At 40.7% G+C, this 21,822-nt stretch overlaps 1 protein-coding gene across 3 annotated transcripts in view; it reads left to right on the top strand.

Annotated features, from left to right (window-relative positions):
• The window catches only part of HELB (DNA helicase B), a 35,250-nt gene that overhangs the window by 6,383 nt on the left and 7,045 nt on the right, over positions 1-21,822 (top strand). For all 3 annotated transcript variants that reach the window (XM_059186255.1, XM_059186257.1, XM_059186258.1), the window contains 8 exons: positions 3,251-3,428; positions 4,589-4,730; positions 6,934-7,088; positions 10,436-10,517; positions 11,245-11,304; positions 12,495-12,723; positions 13,682-13,825; positions 19,539-20,039. In XM_059186255.1, coding sequence (XP_059042238.1) covers positions 3,251-3,428; positions 4,589-4,730; positions 6,934-7,088; positions 10,436-10,517; positions 11,245-11,304; positions 12,495-12,723; positions 13,682-13,825; positions 19,539-20,039 — 1,491 coding nt within the window. The remainder of the gene's footprint in view (positions 1-3,250; positions 3,429-4,588; positions 4,731-6,933; positions 7,089-10,435; positions 10,518-11,244; positions 11,305-12,494; positions 12,724-13,681; positions 13,826-19,538; positions 20,040-21,822) is intronic.

Consider the following 21,822-nt stretch of genomic DNA (forward strand, 5'->3'; position numbering starts at 1 on the left):
CAGGGAGGCGGAAGCTGGTGTGGGAAGGTCAGTCAGTAACCTGCTTCTCTCATGGAGAAAGTCTTGCTGTGAAAAGGAAGTTGGCCAAATGGAAGTGTAGGCATCACGTCGTAGTCCGTGTAGATTCTGGTACAAGCTTTATCGGGGTGGGGCTGCTTACAGGCATGTTATTATCCACAGACCTTTTCCGAGAAGCACTTGTGTGGAAAGGACAACGTTTTATCCTATTTTATAGAAGGAAAACTGCATAGAAGTGAATGCTTTGATCATCGGGTTCAGTTCTTTAGCTCCTTGACCCACAACAACGCATGGCCCACAGTCACATAATAAAATTTTCAAATGAATTGATATGCTCAAAAAACATAGTTGGGGCTGTAGTTAGAACTCATGGAATTTTAAACTTGTCAGGAACTGAAAAGGTTTTTCTAGGTCTGACCTGTGATTTTTATAGATCAAGGAACTCAGTTGTTGGAAGATTTCTGAAGGAAATAATCATTGACTTGGACTGTAAAGGACAGAGAGGTTCAGGTGAGAAGGACGTTTTGTTTAGGGGGAAGGCCTTTCCACAGGCATTGAGGAGAATGATCATAGTGTGGATAGATGGTTTTGAGGTGATGGCATTGATTAGAATGAATTGTGTGTGCTGTAAAATAATGGAAATTGAATTTGGTTTAGACTGGGAACTTGAGCTTTAAAGTTTGCAAAGTATCTCATTAAATCCTTGGTAAACCAGTGAAGTGAGTAGGTGGTATCATCTCCATTTTACAGAAGAGCTCAGTTGAAAACTGGGGGTATTAAATGACTTGGCCAAGATCGGAACCAGGTGTAGAGCTACTGGCCCTTGGATTCAGGTTTGTGACCTCCCCTCTCATTGCACTTCCTGTGGTGCCACAATTCCCTCCTTTATTATAGATCTCGTATACCTAACGGAGCTTGGACTTGGTTTACTGGGGAGCCATTTAGGATCCTAAGCAAGAGAATGAAATGAAGAAAGCAGTTTTAAGGAAGATTACATAGAATCATATAGCTATGAGCCACCTCAGAAAGGACATTACACATTACCTTTATTTGTCACATGAGTGAACATAGCCCTAGAGAAGTTCAGTGTAGCTCACTGATGGTAGAGTCTTCTGATTATTTTATGATTTTTCTCATTATGCCTTCACATCTGGTTAGTCTGAAGGGTTGGCTTAGAAGAGGAGAGCTAGAGACGCATTGTTACTAAGTTTCATCTTATGTTCTAACTCTGATCAATGAGTAGTATCTTAATATCTGTCTGGGACGCTGGGAGAACATTTCTGAAGTCACATTTAGGGTCAGGAGAGAGTGTAAGGCCACAGGAAAGGCACGCCATTTATTTATCCCTTGGGCTTCGGGTTGCCAGATGGAGCAGATAAAAAATAAAAGTATTTTTTCAGTATAAGCAAGTAGCAAATACTGCATCAAACATAGTTGTACTAAAATATCATTTATCATTTATCTGAAATTCCTGTATTAATCAGGCAATCCCATTTTGGGTTAGAATATAGGGGAACATGATTGTAAGGCTGTGGGAGTAATCTAGGCTCATAGATGGGGCCTATATTGGCCTATATTGGCAACACCAGAAATATAGTGGAAAATGTCAACCAGGCATTTCTAAGATAACTGATTGAATATATAAAATCAAAGGAAGCAGTTGGCCACGATTCAGATGTTCTTTTGAGACAAGGCCAATTGAGAGAATGGGGGTTTTATTGAAGGGAATTGATGCATTTGGGTGGAAAATATGAAGGCTTTTACTAAATAGTAGACATGTTGAATCTAGCTTCAGTAGAAAAATTAAAGATAGGATACCATTTAAGAAATCTGTGTACATATATAGTTGTACATACTTGCAACGTAGAAACATTTTGAGAATGATGTATACCAATATATGTAATGTTCTCTGGTTTTATTTTCCAGATTTTTCTCCTCATCTGAATTTTAAATTTTTATTTATTTTTTAAAAAAGATTTTGGGGCGCCTGGGTGGCTCAGTGGTTTGGGCTGCTGCCTTCGGCTCAGGTCATGATCTCAGGGTCCTGGGATCGAGCCCCGCATCGGGCTCTCTGCTCCGCAGGAAGCCTGCTTCCCTCTCTCTCTCTCTCTCTGCCTGCCTCTCTGCCTACTTGTGATCTCTGTCTGTCAAATAAATACATAAAATCTTTTTTTTTTTTTTTTAAAGATTTTATGTATTTATTTGACAGAGGGAAATCACAAGTAGATGGAGAGGCAGGCAGAGAGAGAGAGCGAAGCAGGCTCCCTGCTGAGCAGAGAGCCGGATGCGGGACTCGATCCCAGGACCCTGAGATCATGACCTGAGCCGAAGGCAGCGGCCCACCCACTGAGCCACCCAGGCGCCCCGTAAATAAATAAAATCTTAAAAAAAAAAAAAAAGATTTTGTTTATTTTTGCAAGAGAAAGAAAGAGAGAGCACATGCATGAGTGAGCATGAGGGGGCGGGTAGGAGCAGAGGGAGAAGCAGGCTCCCCACTGAGCAAGGAGCCCAATGCAGGACTCTGTCCCAGGACCCCAAGATCATGACCTGAGCCAAAGGCAGACGCTTAACCAACTGAGCCACCCAGGCGTCCTCATCTGTATTTTTAAAATAGTAAATATTATTACATCTTTAATAAATAATTTTAAGTTGTTTTGTTGGCGGTGGTGGGTGGGTTTTTAAATGTTGGGGGCGTAAGGGAACTAAGACTATTAGAAGAAAAATAGTGTTTTCATCATTAGGATGGGAAAGCAACCTTATTTCCAGAAGGGAGAGTTACGATTAGGAGGAAAGGAGGGCTGAAGTGACCGGGCCGTCTCCGAAGGCCAGCAGGTTTATTTGGGAATGGGAAAGAACAGGGAGCTCTGTCTGGTCGAGAGCGACAGGAGAAGGGTTGAGATTCTGCCAGTACTATAGTACCGGGTGTGAAGCTTGTGAAAGTAAACACACGTAGTACTTAGCAGAAAACCCTTTTTAAAACTGTTTGATCTTTTTGTTGTTGTTGTTTTTAGATTTATTTGATCTACTTCTCTGTGTGTCCATCCCTTTAGGGTTTTAAAAAGCTTTAACTTGTGTGTCCTCCAGTTTTTTAGACTGTCTCCCTGTGTGGCTTTACCTACATCCTCCCCCCCACCCCACCCCATTTAAGTTTTGTTTTAAAATTACATGTTGTTAAGATTTTGTTCTGTGAACTTTATAACCTGAACTTAGAAATGCCATACTTTGCTTGTAGGTCAATTACAGCTTTTATTTATGGGAGAAGAAAAGCCCGGACAAGAACCGTCCATGGAAGTTTTCTTCAGTTAGAGTTCTGGTTGTGGACGAAGGGAGTTTGGTATCCGTCAGAATCTTCAAGTCAGTTCTAAAGTTATTGTGTGAGCACTCCAAACTTTCTAAGCTTATTGTCCTTGGTAAGTTAAAGAGTGTTGGAATCCTAATTGTTTAGTTCAAAGCGTTGCAGTTGGTAGCCCGGCTTACACCATTTCACTGTTTCAGTATCCATATCCTACAGGCAGGAAGCCGTTTCTTAGAGCCCACCCCCTCAGCCCACCCTGAGTTCAGTCCGACCTCTCCCTCTATCAGCTCGGGTGGTTCTTCGATTGGGCCGGGATATTAGAAGAGCAAGCTGCAAAATGAAATAGAGTTGTCAGGGGTTTCTGCTAATCACCTGAATGATGACCATTAAAACAGTAAAAATGTCCCGCACTTAGAGCAAATAATGATGTAGATCGTTTGGAAATAATAAGAAGACTGAACTATAGACCACTTAGGAGTGCATTTATGATTTTCGCTAATAACTCAAGTTGGATATCAGTAGCTGCTTAAATCCTTTCCCATTCCAGTGAGATTTAGATTCGGTTGGGTACCACTGGTCTGTAGACAGTATGATTTCTTGGAGAATCCTGCCTTGGAGAATCATACCGTGAGAAGCAAATTGTATGCAAATAATTCTCTTAGGTCTTTGAGGATGTGCTGTAAGCAGTTGATTCTGTTAATGGCTTAAGCATTTCCTCAGTTTCCATTGAGAAAATAGTTGTGGTTTGCTTTTTTCTTTAAACTCCAGGGTTGGTTTGTTTCAAGAGATTTCTAATAAAGCCAAAAATGATTAGTTATATTATGGGAATTTATCTCTTATCAAATACGTAGGGCTTGTTTGTGTTTTATATGTTCACTCTATTTATTTGAGGCCATGGATTCTTCTAGGTCCACTAAGACGTGAGCAAGATTGAGTAAGTGACTGAATACCATATACCTGAGATTCTAAGGCACGTTTTTCTCTAAAATGTATGCCCCTAGACAGTTTGCCCGGGGTTATAGGTATGAAGGAAGTTCAATTCAGATGTTACCTTACTGTGTTATCACTGTTTTTTATATCTCAACTGTTCCTTCTGAATGCTTTGTTGTTAAATGTTTTTAAAGAGTTGATGTTCTTAAGTAAGTTGGGGGACGCTTTTTTTCTTAGAATAACTCTTTATAATTATAGCACATGGCAGTAGGGAGAAATAAAAACAACTTCTAAATTTCAGGAACCCCATTACCGAATACCTACTATATCTTATTCTCCTCTTAGGTGATATTAGACAGTTGCCCAGCATCGAACCTGGTAACTTGCTGACAGATCTTTTTGAGACTCTTAAGTCAAGAAATTGTGCTATTGAACTAAAGAAAAACCATAGAGCAGAATCTGAGCTAATTGTGAACAATGCCACAAGGTATAGTATAATGAAAATTTTGCATTTTCTCTCTGTTGTATTAGAGATTCAAAGTAAGAAAATACCTATTAGCTTTTCTATTAGGGCAGTTCAGTGCGGTACGTTTACTGTGCCCTTCTAGCACACTTATTCTGGCCTTCAGGCATATATGCACTCTTTGCCCCAGAATTAGAAAAACAAGGTAATGTTTTTCATTACTGGTCCGGCATGAATTATTGAAATTTAAGAGCAAATGTATTTTCCCGATTAAAAAAAAAAAAATATATATATATATATATGAATTAAAATTACATCAAGCTTAGAGACTAGAATAAGCCCAAGGGAAACAGAGACTTGGAAATGAGTTCATTAGACTTCAAGGGAGAATGGGAAGAATTATCCCCTAATTTTTGTAAGGGGAGCCCCAAGCCAAAAAAAAAAAAAAGGAATATGGTATTTTCCGTGATGAATCCTGGTGGTACCCATGGCATATTATTCCCCTTAGAGTAGAAGAGAATCCTTCTCTTCCCTTAGTCTTTGCATACACCTTTAGAGTGACCCTCTGTAATTGATGTGATGGGATCCCAGAATACTAAGACTGTTTTATTCATTGGGCCAAGATTTATCTTTGTTTTTTGACACTCTTTTACAAAATGTTGGTTTTGTTGCTTGAACATTTTCATGGTTGGCTTCAGCAGAAATGAGAACATTCAAAACTTCCTTTCTCTATGCCCGTCTGCCCTGGGTAGGACTATGGCAGTATAAGAAGGATTGACAGGGATAGGGCGGATATGGTAGGTTCATATTAATTCATTAAGCACAAGAATGCAGTTGGATGTGTAATATCCTTTTTGTCTAACCGGGGTCCCAGGATCGAGGTCCACATTGGCTCCCTGCTCAGCAGGGAGTCTGCTTCTCCCTTTGACCCTCTTTCCTCTCATGCTCTTTATCTCTCTCTCAAAAAAATAGATAAAATCTTAAAAAAAAAATCTTGGAGGAATCTAAAGCACATTAGATTTCTTAGAAGTTAGTTTATCTGAAACGTAGGAATTCCTTTTATTAACCCTTTTAGTGTCATTTGAGCTGTGCTGCTTTCATCATTCCTTCTTAATTGTCATCACCAAATATTTAATGTCACATAGAATCCCAGTGATAGCAGAGAGGGGCTCATAGAGTTAGAAGTGTTTCAAGTTCTGGGTCAGAAGCAAAACAGGAATTCCATGGTGATTCTCAGCACCCCCAGATTTAGTTCTGGGATATTTATATATCTGGGATATATAACAATAATAGGACATTGCCCATGGAACTGTTGTGAGAGTTGAGGGCATTCATCTGTTTTGAGGCACTGTATAATTTAGTTTTTTGTGAATAACAGATATTAAATGATCTATTGCAAATCAGTTAAACCTTTTGATCTTTGTCTTTTTGATCTTTGATCTTCTTCCTTTTCCTCCCTTTCAACCCTATGAGGAAAGGTTGAAGATGGCAGTAGGGTACCACTAGCTTTGAAGCAAGGTTGCCATTAGGTCTTTTCAGGGAGTTGGTCTTCTTCCAGATAACCAAGGGGAGACCTTGTTATGACAAGGCACCTGCCCCATGCTCTGTTTTCTGATAGGATTTGCTAGTCTTGGGAAATATAAGAACAAAAGAAGGAGGAGGGCATAGAAGCAAAGAGAAGATGTGGATACTTGGTTCAACTGAGAAAATGAGGCCACATGTATGATACACACAAAAGAAAGGTGGAAAAGAGTGTGATGTAAGCCTATGGAAAAGGCCCCAAAGAGTTGGGGAAAGGGCTATGGAGCCAGAAGGGCCCAGATTTACCTCCTAGCCCTCTGCTTTCTACCTCTGTGTCTGGAGGCAGCCCACCGCAGTTGCTTAAGCCTCATGCTACTCATCTGTGAAATGAGGATAATACCTACCCTTGTATTGGTCTGGAGGAGACTAGGTCAAATTCTCAGAATGGTAAATTCCCTGGCAGTTTTAGCTAATGCTTTTAATTTGCTGGGGGTAGGGGACTAACTGATACATGTAACATTACAGTCTTGCTAGTTCTATTTTCAAACTCATTTGCTTTTTATAATGCCTATATGAGTAGCCTTTTCATCTTATTTATTGTCTATTAGCAGATATCAGTTATTGTAATGCCATTATCTCTGATAATATATGAGGACACATTTTTGGATGTTAATGTACTTGCTCTATTATTTTATCTTCACTTAAGAATCTCAAGACGCCAATTTCCAATATTTGATGCAGAGCTGAATATCTCTGATAATCCAACATTCCCTGTGTCAATACAAGATAAAACATTTATTTTTATCAGACTCCCAGAAGAGGATGCCAGCTCTCAATTATCGAAAAATGATCCTCACTCTTGTAAGTATAAACATCTGTATTATGTAGCGTTACGATTTCAGTTTTCTAATATACTTACTAAATGACTAGTTGCAATTTTATCTGGTGGTAAAGATAAATATTGCTAGTAAAACATTTAGGCACTGTTAATAAATAAACTATTTATTCATCATCAAATGCAGAGGACCTTGGATTTTGCAAAGAAGTAAGTTCTCCAGCCCAATATATGTAACCATATATATGTATATTTTATTTATTTATTTATTTATTTTTTACGGTTCCAAAGAAGTTGTTTATTTGCAGATACAAAACAAGGCCCTGGCCATGGGAGGGCTGCCCCTTGGGCTCACCCACAGCAATTTTTCCCTGGCCAGAGAGAATGAGTAAGACTAGAAAAACTTCATCTCTCCCATCCCACCCACCAACTCCTAGTCAAAAATAACTGGGACCCCAGCAGAAGGTCCCGTCTCTCCCGCCCCGGTTAAAACTTAAAACCGAGCCCAGTATATGTAACCAGATCTGCCTTAACAGATCCTATGTGTAACATCTCCTGGTGGAAGGATCTTGGAAGGACTAATGACCCACATATAAATACACACATACCCAAGAAGTAAGCTCTTGACACATACATAGTAAGAGCTCAGTATTTGTTGAGTGAAGAGGTGGATGTAGATGATAAGTTTAAAATGAAGCAAAGCCCCAGGAATCCAAGTTCATTCAGGAGAAAGCATATGCTAATTAATGAAGATTTTCTTTTATAGCAGTTGGAAAAGTAATTACATTTGCTATTGGGTACATTTGAGAATCAAAAATAATGGTTAAACTGTTGCCAAGTTGAGTTCCTACTAGTTCTTTCTGTTTCTTATCAAATGGACAGGGATTGCTTCCAATTATGGGTCTTAGGATGACAACGTAACAGGGTCAAAAAGAGCACAGGATGCGGAGTCTTTTCGCTTACGTGTATGACCTGTGTCACATCACATAAGCATTTGTAAAATGGGATTAATAGGACACTGCCCATGGAGCTATTGTGAGGGTTGAGGGCATTCATCCATTTCAAGGCACTATATAACTTAGTTTTTTGTGAATAATAGATAGTAAATGATCTATTACAAATCGGTTAAACCTTTTGATCTTTATTTGTATTCTGAACATACCTAGCAAGCTTTTTTAAAATAGTGTAACGGTTTCCTCAAAATTGAATTCATGAAGGTTTAAATGATTATTACCGAGCATTTATTGTAGTGTTGTCATCATTCTTCAGGGTATATCCTAACCACTTAGCAACTTTCACTCTGATGTGAAATTCAGGGTTGTACTGCTTTATGTGTAAGCCTCTCCTGCTTTGTGGGTCATAGTCACAGTTCCTTGGGTTGGGTTCCATTCACATGGTATAATAATTTTTTTCTCTTTTGAAATGGGATCATATAATACATAGTATTCTATAAATGCCTTTTTCATTTTTTAAATTATGGAAATAATTTCTATTCCTTAAAAAACGTCAAATAGGGGCGCCTGGGTGGCTCAGTGGGTTAAGCCGCTGCCTTCGGCTCAGGTCATGATCTCGGGGTCCTGGGATCGAGTCCCGCATCGGGCTCTCTGCTTAGCAGGGAGCCTGTTTCCCTCTCTCTCTCTCTCTCTGCCTGCCTCTCCATCTACTTGTGATTTTTCTCTGTCAAAATAAATACATAAAATCTTAAAAAAAAAAAAAAAGTCAAATAATTCAGAAGTGTCTGAAGTAAAAATGAATATTTCCCTGTTGTCTTCCTCTCCATTTCCCCCAAGGCAACCCCCAAAGAGTCACATACTATTTTTCTTCCTCATCCACTACTCTTACTATGCTGTAAGAATTTGGTGTTGATCCTTTAAGCCTTATTATATCCAGACACAAACATATAGTATTTATTTAATCTTATATGAATAGGATGATAAGCTGCATGTTGCTTTGTGATTTTTTATTAAATATATTTGAATCATTAATAGGTAACATTTATTCTCACAACAGCTTAGTTAGGAGTAGGTACTAGTACAGATAAAAAAATGAGACTTAGCTGGTTAAGGAATGTGCCCTCCTTGTCACTCCATTTGAGGCTACCTAAAATAGGATTAGTTTTATTTCCGGTGCCCATTCTTTATGTTAATGAGAATGTACTTTAAGAAAAGAGCGGTCTGCTTCAGAATGACAGCAGAGCTCAGCCGATGCTGTTTTTCCATCTCAATTATAAACTTCAACTGGGAAGTTAGTCCCTTCTTTAAAAGAACTGAATAAATAATATTCTATAGAGAGAGGCATGTTGTGCTTTTCTATTAATAATTAAGTTACTGAGTAAATGATTCCCATTATTACAAAGTAGAGAGATGGAAGACAGGCTTCATAGCTGGGCTAGAACTTCAGAGGTGCTGAAGTGTGAGAAAAATGCGTGTCTTAGAATCAATGAAATACAGTGTACGTATTGATCTGTAAGATGTCGAGAGAATAAAGAAAGCAAGGAGCAGAACAGCGCGATCCTGTATGTGTAGAGGAAAACAATATCCTGTGAGACCTTTGGAAATTCCTGCTCTGGCAGGCCTGGGGTTGGCTGACCCGCTGAGTGGCCATTTGTTAGTCAGAATCTTCCCTTCATCTGAACAACGAAAGGCTCATAAGCAACTAATTTAATCTTCCTCGAGCAGGGCCTCACAAGGCCTGGGTTTTTTCATTCCACGTGATTCATCTGCTACAAGGGGAAGGCACATAAGCCTAGAATGCTCTTACCTAAGTTTTTCTGTCTTCTCTCTCTTGTGAGAAATGTTCACTGTTTTGCACTATTGGTAAGACAGATGAGAGGAAGTCTCCTTCTCAGCGCTTTGAGGGAGGCTCTAATCATTGTCAGTGATCCGAGGTCTAAAAGGGAGGCCGGCCACCTCTGCCATTTGGAAAGTGGCTTTTACTTCCAAGAGCCTCAGCTTCACATTTCTAACTAGAATATAATCGGTGTCTGCGTTCCAGCTATTTCCTAGCTGGCTAGGTTTGGCCCCTCTTGGGATGGACGCCCCGGCTGTCAGGGGTTAACCTTTTAGTTGCTGGCTCCTGGAGGTCTGGGCATCTTAGGGGAGCAAATGAAATCAGTGCCGAGTGGTTATATTACAAATTAGGAGCTGTCCTGGCTAGTGGTTGACGCCTCTGTTGAGGATAGGGCATCTGGGATCTTCATCATCGTTCTCGCTCCTGGTGCTCTGGCTGCTGTTGCAAATGACGTTGGCGTCCCCATGGCCTGCTTGAATTCCATTTCCCAGAGCCCCCTGAGCAGGAATTCTGAGCTGCTCCGTCAAAACAATGTTGTACTTTGGTGCTTTTCTCTATTAACTTTCTTCTCTTGAATTACCAGATTTATATTCTGCAGTTAGAACCCTACTCAAAGAAAATGACCTACAAGATGCACAAACATCACAATTTATTGCATTTAGAAGGTAAAGCATTTACAGCATTTTAATGTTCTCAGCCTTGCCTTTAAATCTCATAACTTATATAGATGCTGTTTAAATGGGAGACTCTCATCATTCATCACTGTGAATTCTCTCTCTAATCTTGAGGTCTTTCTTTGTTAGACATGGCAGAAGGCAGTTTTTAAACAGGGCTCTTTGTGTGGCTCAGTCAGTTAAGCCTCTGACTCTTGGTTTTGGCTCAAGTCATGATCTCAGGGTTGTGGGGTCCAGCCTGCATCAGGCTGTGCACTGAGCGCTGAGCGTGGAGCCTACTTGGGATTCTCTCTCTCTCTCTGCCCCTCTCCCCACTTGCACTATCTTTCTCTCTCTCAAAATAAATAAATAAAATCTTAAAAAAAATAAATAAGGCTCTTGCTACCGAATATTACCTTTGGAAACTCCCATGAAATCTGAGCGGAACAAAGATTTACATTGAGATAAAAATGACAGAGGCCCTTGGCTTGGCTCAGTCAGTGGAATGTGGCGCTCTCGATATCCGGGTTGTGAAGTCAAGCTCCATGTTGGGTGTAGAGATTACTTAAAAATAAAAACTTCAGAAAAAGAAAAGATAAAAATTAAAATGGTTTTTTCTGGACCTCTTCCTAGAAACTTTTAGTCTTGTGTAGTACATTGACATCGTGGATAATAGGAGTAAACACAGAACAGATACCATTATGGTGACCCTCGCTTCTTGCTTGTTCCTGTGTTCCAGGCAAGACTGTGACGTCATCAACGCCTGCTGTTGCAAGCACTACACGGGCCACCTAATCAAGTGAGCACAAAAGATCGGAAAGCTCCAGGACAGTCCTTCCTTTAGTCACTGTTCTTTTATTTGTCTTGACCTTTATCATTGTAGCCACATATTTAAAAATCATTTTTATTCTCACTTGTGAAGTCAGACGATCTCTTCAATTAAATATAATGTGTATGCTTAGGCACTGACTGTTTTGGCAATCCGTGTCATCAGAAAAATAAGGAATACAGTTTTCCTTGTGGTTTTCAAGTTGGCAACCTCCAGCTTCTCCAGGATGAGTGTGGGGAATTCAGAATGGTTTCCAAATACGATATGTGCCTAGGTGTGTCTGGGAACCTTAGCAACTGGATACCTGCAGAGAGCATCTTTGTGGACATCTGTCAGAGAAATATGAGTATGGAAAAGTTGCTCTGTTTACACACCGGAAGAATTAACTCACTTGTCTTGCATTTATCTACACTTACTATTTAATAAGTGTAGAGAACGTAGAGATATGAAAGTTCTAGAAGAAGCTCCCTGTCTGTTGAGGGAAGCCACAATGAAAACCACCTGAGGTAACCTCACAGAGCGTTAGGGAACACCAGCAGGAGGTCATCCAGTCTGTCCCAGTGACTGTGATCTTGGCGGGGGTGGGGGTCAGTTTCATTTTTCCACATATGTAAAAAGAGGATACCGAGCAGCATTTCCCTTGTGCAGTTGTAGTGAGGGTGAAATGAAATAATATCTCTAAAGCACTTAGCCTAGTAACTGGTATATCACCAGTGTTTATTCAATTTGCTGCTGCTGTCCTGATAAAAATCATAATTATTAGACTAGAAGTATGTGTATGTGGGGTTAAGACGTGAAATAGGGTAGTGATAGGAGAGATTGGCGAGGAGAGGATGAGTTTAAAAGGTAGACTCAGTAAGATCTTGGGTAACTTTTAGAGCATAGAGGAAAAGAGAGATGTCAGCATTTATGCCAAGATTTCTAATTTGAAAAAAATTGGCTGGGATGGGTCTTTGGGTTTGCAGTGCTGCGGAGGGGATAGGAGTTCAGACCATGACCGTGGGAGCCCGATTTCTTGTTGGCATTTGGAGAACAAAAGTGAAGTAAAGAGAGTGTGGAAATCATCTTGAAAATTGGATCAGATCTGAGTCGGGATTAATGCTTAAAATGAAATCGAGTTTTTCTAAACCTCAATGACATATTCTCATTTTCTGACCCAGAGACCATCGGAATAGGCTTCAGTTTGGAGTTGGTGATAAAATTTGTTGTACCAGGAATGCATATCTCTCGGAGTTACTCCCTGGAACTGCCTCTCCCAGTCAGGAAAGTAATGAACGCGAGGCCAGTGGTGACGATTTCAATGGTACTCCTCATGGTTTTGCTAAAAATAAGCATGACTTTGAAAGTGATATTCGACTCTGCAATGGAGAAATATTTTTTATAACAAAGGCAAGTGATAACAGAAAAATAGTACCTTTTTACCTATTAGAGATAGGTGTGTGGTTTTTTTTTAAATTACCCTAGGTTTGATTCAGAATCTAATATCAGAGTTGACATTCTTCCATAATTTTTTGCTAAAAAGATTTTTGTATTCACTTTTTTTTTTTTTTTTAAGATTTTCTTTATTTGAGAGAGCACAAGAGAGGGTAGGGTCAGAGGGAGAAGTGGATCCCTGCTGAGCAGGGAACCTGATGTGGGACTCAGACCCGGGACTCCGGGATCATGACCTGAGCCAAAGGCAGTCACTTAACCAACTCAGCCATCCAGGCACCCTGTATTCATGTTTATGAGGGATATTGGTTTGTAGTTATCTAGTAATATCTTGTCTGGTTTTGGTGTCAGAGTAATGCTGGCTTCATAAAATGACTTGGGACATGTTTCTTTCTCTTAAATTTTCTGGAAGACTTTGTGAAGAAACATTTTTAATAAGTTCGAAGAGCTTGGGTAGCAAAAATAAGGGACAAATGACACACTTACTGTATTTTGCAAAGCATCATTTCCTTGGTTGCTGCTTACCTGTAGAAACAAGAAGTTACGTTGAATTTGTTCTCATTGTGTAAATGTCCTCTTAAACTTTGAGGTTATTCTTTACAAGCTGTGAGGAAAAATTAACTTTTTACAAAGAGTATATGCAGACTTACAGTGCAAGAAGTGAAATGTGTAGACTTCAGAGTAAGTCAGACAACACAGACTGTTCTCCAGAGAGTCAAACTGAGGTCAAGTTTTAAGCTGATTAAAATTTGGCTGTATATGTATTCAGTTTGTGCTCAGGTATAGGTTTTCAGCCTTTTGAAAGTTCTTAATAATCGTGAATATACATGCTATTTTATGTTCAACACAAAAATAGAGTATCTCTACAGTGTGCATATTTGAAAACATACAAAATAGTTCTTTTTTTTGGCTATAGGATGTCACTGATGTAACTTTTGGAAAGAGAAGATCTTTGACTATTAATAATGCAGCTGGTTTGGAAATAACTGTGGACTTCGAAAAACTAATGAAATATTGTCACATAAAACATGCATGGGCAAGAACTATCCACACTTTTCAGGTAACAGTGGACATTTATAAAGCTATTTGGACAGGTTTCCAGGCCACAGAGTGCCTTCAGTGATTTTCTTCTTAACCTTTGCTGTCTTTATTTGTTGAATGAGAGACAAGGTTACCAAGGTTTACATAAATGGTACCGGGGTGTTTATTTTTGCAGCTTGCTTTTTTACTGTTGTATAATCAACTTTATTGGGGTATAAGTTGCATAGGCATTTATATTTATAAAGCTGGGTGCATTTTGATAAATTTCTCCTCTTCCTTTGCTCTTGTGAGGCACCTACTTTCTACTTGGGAATTTTAGTTTTCTATAAGAGTTGGAAAGATAGCACAGACTGTCCCCACGTACCCTTCCTCCAACTTTCCCTAATGTTAACATCTTATACAACTATGATGTTTTTGTCAAAACTAAGGAATTACCATTAGAAGAATACTATTAACTAAGCTACATACTTTATTTGGATTTCGCTCGTTTTCTACTAATATCCTTTTTCTGTCCCAGGATCTTATCCTGGATACAACATTGCATTTAGTACAATTTGCATATAAATTCTGTTTTTTTTTGTTTTTTGTTTTTTGTCTTTTTTTTGGTGCTAGGGGAGTACACGATGAAGGGTAGAAGGAGACTGAGAATCTTAAGCAGACTCCAACACTGGGTTTGGAGCCTGACATGGGACTTGATCTCACAATTCCGAGATCATGACCTGACCTGAAATCAAGGGTTGGTTGATTAACTGACTGAGCCACCCAGGTGCCCCTTCGCTCTATTTTAACACTTTTGAATTCTTGTAAGTTTTTTTTGTTATTTAACTCTTTGTTTTGAGCACACCTCTTTGATGTTGGTATGTTGCTTTAATCATGAAGCTGCGTCAGCCTACATTTGCATGGGGAAAAATTTAGGTTAGCCTGTATCCTCCACTGGTAGGCAAAAATTAATTAGCATAGGGATTTTGTTTTTTTTAAGTAGATGGTGTTTTATTTATTAACCTACTCCATCTCAGCTCCAAAAAGAATTTGAAATGACATACAAAAAAGCTCACAATTCAGCCTGATTTTTTTTTTTTTTTTAAATACAAAGTAATGATGTGAAGTGGAAAATAAAGGTAAGGCTGATAAAAGGATTCTTGCCAAGAGTGGGATGGAATGCTGATCTGCGCACTGACCTATTTGCCTGCTAGTGTTGACGGCAGATTTGGCTCTAAATTTTCAAACCAAGAGAGAGGCAATCAGTGGACTGTGTCTGTGGGTTAAAAAACACAAAACAAAACAAAATGAAACAGACAGTTGTTTAGAAGTACAAATGTTCGTGGCTGTGAGGTCCTGGCACAGTTTCTCCCATGGATGTTTATGATGGGCTCTCTATAATTCTGAAAACTTGTATCATGCAATTTTGGGGAATTTTCTTGAATAATTTCATAAGATTTCTCGTCCTCAGTTTTCTCTGTTTCATCTTTGTAGAATTTCTTCTATGTTCAACCTCCAGACTGATTATCCAAATATCCTGTCTCTGTCCTGTTTTCCATCTCGTTATCATTTTGCTGTATTTTCCGAGAGACTTGGTCAAATTTATAATCCAGTCTTTTTTTACATTTCTGGGCAAATGGAGTATGAAGGGGTCTTTTTAGTACTCGATTAAGGTTGTAGTAACTGTCTCTAAATGTTCCTTTTATTGAGTCTGGCTCTTATTTTGTGGTTGAAATAGCATCTCTTACCTCTAAGAACATTCACGATTGCTCTCTTGTATGAGTGTAGTTTGTTTCTTCCAAGTTCAGTTCAGTTCAACAAATACTTATTGAGTCAGACTGTTCTTGGTGCTTGGTTGAGATCAGTCCATGAAACAAAGGTACCTGCCCCTGTGAAGATTACATTTGGTGGGTAGGAGGAAGGAGACAGACACAGTAGTAAAACACTAAGTAAACGGAAGCTAACCCTTGAACACTGTGGGTGTTTGAGGCACCGACCCTGCCTTGTAGTCAGAAATCTATGTACAATTTTTGAATTCCCAAAGATTTAACTACTAGTAGTCTACTGTTGACCATAAGCCTTACCAATAATGTAAAAAGTTGATTAACCACATATCTTGTATGTTCTATGTGTTATATACTGTATTCTTTTTTTTTTTTTTTAAGATTTTATTTATTTATTTGACAGAGACAGCGAGAGAGGGGACATAAGCAGGGGGAGTGGGAGAGGGAGAAGCAGGCTTCCTGTCAAGCAAGGAGCCTGATGCAGGCTTAATCCCAGGACCCTGAGATCATGGCCTTAGCCAAAAGCAGATGCTTAACAGCCGAGCCACTCAGGCACCCCTGTATACTGGTATTCTTAACAATAAAGTACATAAGGAGGTGCATGGCTGGCTCAGTCAGTAGAGCATGTGACTCTTGGTCTCCAGGTTGTAAGTTCGAGCCCCATAATTTTAAAAACAAAGTAAACTACAGAGAAGAAAATGTTATTAAGCGAATCATAAAGAAGAGAAAATACATTTGCAGTACTGTACTGTATTTATCAGAAGGAGAAATTAATATATAAGTGGACCCATGCAGTTTAAACCCATGTTCCACGGTCAGCTGTATGTGTTACGGTAGAGGTTGGCAAATGCTATGGAAATGGGATGGGGATAGTTGTGGGATGAAGCTGTCATTTTAAATAGTAGTTGGGATAGGCCTCATTGAGAAGGTGGCTCTTTTTTTTTTTTTTTAATATAGTCTAAAAGTATTTTGAACTTTATTTTTTTAAAAATTTCATGTTACTATTTATTTTATTGTTTTATTATGTTCAGTTAGTTACTGTGTAGTACATCATTAGTTTGAGAAGGCGGCATTTGAGCAAAGACTTGAAGGAGGTAAGGAAGTTAACTGTGTGGGTGTCTGGGAGAAGAGCATTCTAGGTGGAGAGAATAGCTAAGGCCAGGGTTCTTAGGTGGGAGCCTGCCTGGTATATTTGAAGAACAGGAACAGCAAGGAGGCTGGCACTGGAGAGTGAGAAGAGATGAGGTCAGAGAAGTAACGTGAGGTAAGGGAAGGTAGAAGGATTGGGGACTGGGTCACCTCCTTCATCTTCTAGTATCTAGTATCTAGTATGATATCCATATCTGGCCCACTATCAATTTTTTATAGATAAAGTTCTATTGGAACACAGCAGCACTAGTTCATTTACATATTGGCTATAACTGCTTTTGCATTGCAAAAGAATTGAGTAGTTGTGGTAGAGAACATCTGGCCTGCAGAACCTAACATACTTATTTTTTGACCCTTTGCAGAGAAAGTGGTTTGCCCCCCCCCAACTCCACTCTAAGGTCCATATACACTTTTACATTCTAAGTCTATAAAATCTCAAAAGAAATGAATGTTTTGTGTTTATTTTTCCAAATGTTGAGTTTCGGGTCATATTTAGAGAAGAGAAGTAAATGTATAAAAACTTGCCTCCTTCAAGAAGTTCAATAGTTCTAATGATTCAAGGAAGATATGAAAAGAGGACGAATGATTTCTAGTAGGCGATGGAGGTGAAATTCGGTGTCCCCATCCTGCTTTCCGAGCACATCTTTGGCATGACCATTTCATTTTAGCATCATTCATTCAGTGAGACACTGGATAAAAAAGAGTGAATAAGGAGGAGCTTACAGTCCAGTGAGGAATACAGCCAGGGAGGTGGAGAGTTCTGTTCCGGCTCGGTGAGCATTCTGTGACGGAGGAAGTACAGGGGACTCGAGAGTGCACAGTCCGCAATTGGGTCCGCCCTGGCAGGACCACAGACAGGTTCCTTGTGTCCAGTGGAGCGTGGCTCGGGGGGAAGGAAAGAGGAAAGGGGAAGGGAAGGCAGCAGGCTCAAGGCTGGCCTTTGAAGGAGCAGGTGAGCCATATGATGGAGTCAGGACTTCGTTTTGAGCGCTTGGGAGCTGTTTATCAGCTCTAAGCAGAGTCCGATGCGATTGGATTTACTTTTTACAAGTATCACGAGATGCTGTGTGGACAGAGGGTGGCAGCACGTGTGAGTCTGAGGGAGACTGACTGTGACGCTGTTAAGTTTTTCTGTGTTCGTTGATGATTAGGAACTCAGTGAACTAAGTTTAGGTTAGGCATTTAGCTGCCTAGGAATATGCAGTACGAAGTCCACGGGGGGAAGTGGTGCTGTGTATCTATAAAGTGTATTTAGTATTTGATCAGGTGTCATTTAGGTAGATTTCTGAGACTCAGCGGCACCTGAAGGAAGTGCTTATCACACTTTTATCATCTGAAGACTGGGTACCCGTTCTCTGTATCTAGAGAGCTAGAAGTGCTTGCTGAAAAAGAGGGTTTTAACTGTGGATCTGTATTTTCTGAATGCCCCGTCTTGTCATTCGTCTTCCCACAATTCTTTGGTCTAGGGGGATGTGGGGACACGAGATAATGATTCACAGCACTCCCTGGTTTATGTTGGCACTGAAAATATAGGGACTAAGAATAGCCCTGAAACTTGAAGTTGTTTTCTTACAGTTATGTGGTGACATTGGGCATTTTTCTTGCCTATATAATTCTTGGCTTGCTAAACTTAAAAACCCAATGTTCATTGTTCTTTTGCATTGTTTATCATGATGAAAGCAATAAATGGTTCAACAATGGGAGAATACAGAAAAGTAGAAGAAAAAAGAATCATCCATAGTGCCCTCCATTTTTGGAGACAGACTAGTTAATTTTTTTTTTTTTTTAAAGATTTTATTTATTAGAGCACAACCAGGGGGAATGGCAGGCATGGGGAGAAGCAGGATCCCTGCTGAGCTAGGAGCCTGATGCAGGACTTGATCCCAGGACCCTGGGAGCATGACCTGAGTTGAATGCAGACACTCACTGACTGAGCCACCCAGGTGCCCCTAGTTAAATTTTTTTTTTTAATTAAAAAAAAACTTTTAAAAAAGATTTTATCTATTCATCTAAGAAAGAGCGAGCGAGCAGGGGGAGTAGCAGGCAGGGGGAGAAGGAGAAGCAGACTCTCTACTGAACAGGGACCCTGATGTAGGGCTCAGTCCTAGGACCCTGGGATCCTAACCTGAGCAGAAGGCAACCACCTAACTGACTGAGCCACCCCAGTACCCCATCCCTAGTTAAATATTTGATAGAATTTTTCCTCCTTTTTTGTGACTTGTCTTGTCAGATATTTATGTTCATTTTGTATGTACTTTTTTGGATCAGAGTAATTTTATTTTGTGTTACATAGTTGTGATCATTTTCTACGTGAAAGTATCCAGTTTTTAAAATGTTGTTAGATTTCAAAGCATCTTTGATATTTGCAGAATAGTTTATCAAATGTCTGTATACAGATACTTGATATAAATGTAAACAAAGAAGCAAATTTATCTATGCGCTTATTACTGAATATTTAAGGTGTCTATTTTTTGCTATTTAAGTACCAATGGGTCAACACATTTGTACATAGAGTCCATACGATCACTGAAAATTCTTTTATTAGGGAAGATTTGGCACTTCATACTGTCTTTCAAGTTTATTGTTGGGTTTCTATACTCTAGTTGCGCATCTCTAAGACCTGAACCTAAGCACATAATTAGGAAACATGAGTTTTTGGGTGATGAATAAACTGGAACTGTAAGGTGGATTTATAGGAACATTCTGGCCAGGTAGCACTTTGGGGACTTCTCTCTTTTCTGTCTGGGTAGACTGAGGCTGTGTGAAGACATGAACCAATGACGCAACATTAACTCTTCTTCCTGCATTATCCCCTCCCAGGGGTCCGAGGAGAAGACGGTCGTGTATGTGGTTGGGAAGGCGGGCCGCCAGCACTGGCAGCACGTTTACACTGCGGTGACCAGGGGCCGCTGCCGAGTGTACGTCATTGCAGAAGAGTCTCACCTCCGGGGTGCAATTATGAGAAGCAGCGCTCCCAGAAAAACTCGCTTAAAACATTTTTTGCAAAATGAGCTCTCCAGGAGTTGTGCGCCTCCAGCAGATGTCGCCTCCCCGTCGCGGAGCTCTGGAGAGTGCAGAGGACCGAGCACACAGCCCTCAGGGTCCCCGTTCCCTCCAGTCACAACCAGCAATGTGACCACCGATATCCCCGGAAAGGGAAGCGAGGCCTCTGCGGCTGAGGACCAGACATTTGCCTATCCTGGAGAATGGACAACAGCTTTCTCCGTTCAAGTCGACCCAGAGGAAGATCTAGCAGAACTTCGCGGGTCCAAAAGAGCCTGTGGCCTGAGTGATGCTGAAAGTCCAAGCAAAATGCGGATGGTAGGAGTTTTAAGTTTTTAAAGTTTTTTAAGTTAAGCTCCAGTTTTAAGTGCCACTCACTTCGGTGTGCTCATCCGTGGCTATGTGTTTTTCAGTAGCGTCACCTTGTGCTGAAGCACTTAAAAACAAGGTGTTCTCACCTCTGTCAGCTGTCCTCTGTTCTGTGCTTGTTCGGTTCTAGCACCATCTGTCACTTGGCTGGAGGCCGGCCACTCTAGGCCAAACGTCGGTCTGTTGATGCAAGAGGGTGTGCGGAAGAAACCGGCCACCCTGCACCTTCTTTCTGAAATCTTCCATATCCCCCACCCCTCCCTTCGGTGGCCCCAGCCTCACATTAATCCCCACTTTTCACTGGCGGGCTGGTGAATTATCCGTGGTCTCCAAACCCAGTTTAGATTGTTGCTTAAGGTTGCTGTCTGTGCTGCCGAGTAGACTTGCTCCAGTGTCCTGAAGCTTTCAAGGCCGTGCCAGGGAGAAGGGGCCATGGTGGGAGCCCAGGGGAGGATGTGTTCATGGAACCTGCCAACGCCTCTGACCCCACATGGCATGGAGACAGTGAAACAGTTCTCTAAGTGGGTGCCCAGCCTATGCAGCAGGCGATGTCTTGGTGTCTTAGGCAGCCACAAGGATGGAGTATTGTGGCTGGAGCACAGTGTGAAAATGGAGGTTGAGCGGAGGACCCTGGAGAGTCGGGAAGGCACAAAGGCTCTTCCAAAGAGATTGGACATTCTCCTGAATGCGATGGAGAACACTAGATGCATTTTAAGAGCTCTGCAAATTGAAATTTATGAAGGTCACTTTGGAGTTTAGTAGATTATGTTTTGGGAGACTGTAGGGGCCAAGTTCCTTGCAAAAAGATGATTTCAGTAAGCTTGAACAGAATGATTAGGTTCTGAAGTCAGGTAGTAGTGATGGGGTTGGAGAAGAGATGTTTGGGGGGTGGTGCATGGGATTTAATGGGCATTTATATATTGGGGGGTGAGGTTGGGCCTGAGCGTGAGTCTTTGGCTTCTGGCTTGGGCATCCAGGGGGATCCAGGTACCATCAATCGGGACTGGGAAAAGAGGCTGAGACCCAGGTTTTGTAAGGAAAGTGATAAAAGTAGGCATAGTAAAAGAAAAGTTTTTTTTTTTTCCTTCTTGGAAGTAGTAGGATCCTGCTGATTCTAAGGTCCATTCTTTTTTTGTGTTTAAGGATTTGATTTTTTGGCAGAGAGGGAATACAAGCAGAGGGAGTTGGAGAGGGAGAAGCAGGCTTCCCATTGAATAGGGAGCCCAATGTGGGGCTCGATCCCAGGGTTTCGGGATCATGACCTGAGCCCAAGGCAGACACTTAATGACTGAGCCACCCAGGCATCCCTCTAAAGTCCATTCTCTGCTCCAGATCAACTCTCTGATATGGAATTTCCATCTCAGCACAATGTCTTTTTCTGAAATGGAATGTGTTACCTCTTCCAAAGACCCAGGGATAATAAGGAGTTTGGTGTGGAACAGAAAATTCCAAAGAAAGTCGTTTCCTAAAAGTTTCCTGATTTTTATTTCTTCGCACCAGCATGGGGTGGGCGAGTTGTGGTTTCTGTGGTAGTACAGAGAGACAGTGACAGCATTATCCATCTTACCTGCTGAACTGCCCCAACGTTTGACATTCCGGCCAAGACCAACCCTGTAGAAGGTCTACGAACACAAAAAGGCGAGTGCTGGCTGCTGTCACTGTCCAAAGGCTCCAGTGTGAGCGAAGTTTTCTAACTGAAGAGGATAAGTTTCCTCACAATGCTTGCCAGAAA

This window comes from Mustela lutreola, chromosome 8 (assembly GCF_030435805.1).
Source record: "Mustela lutreola isolate mMusLut2 chromosome 8, mMusLut2.pri, whole genome shotgun sequence".
NCBI classification, from domain to species: domain Eukaryota; kingdom Metazoa; phylum Chordata; class Mammalia; order Carnivora; family Mustelidae; genus Mustela; species Mustela lutreola.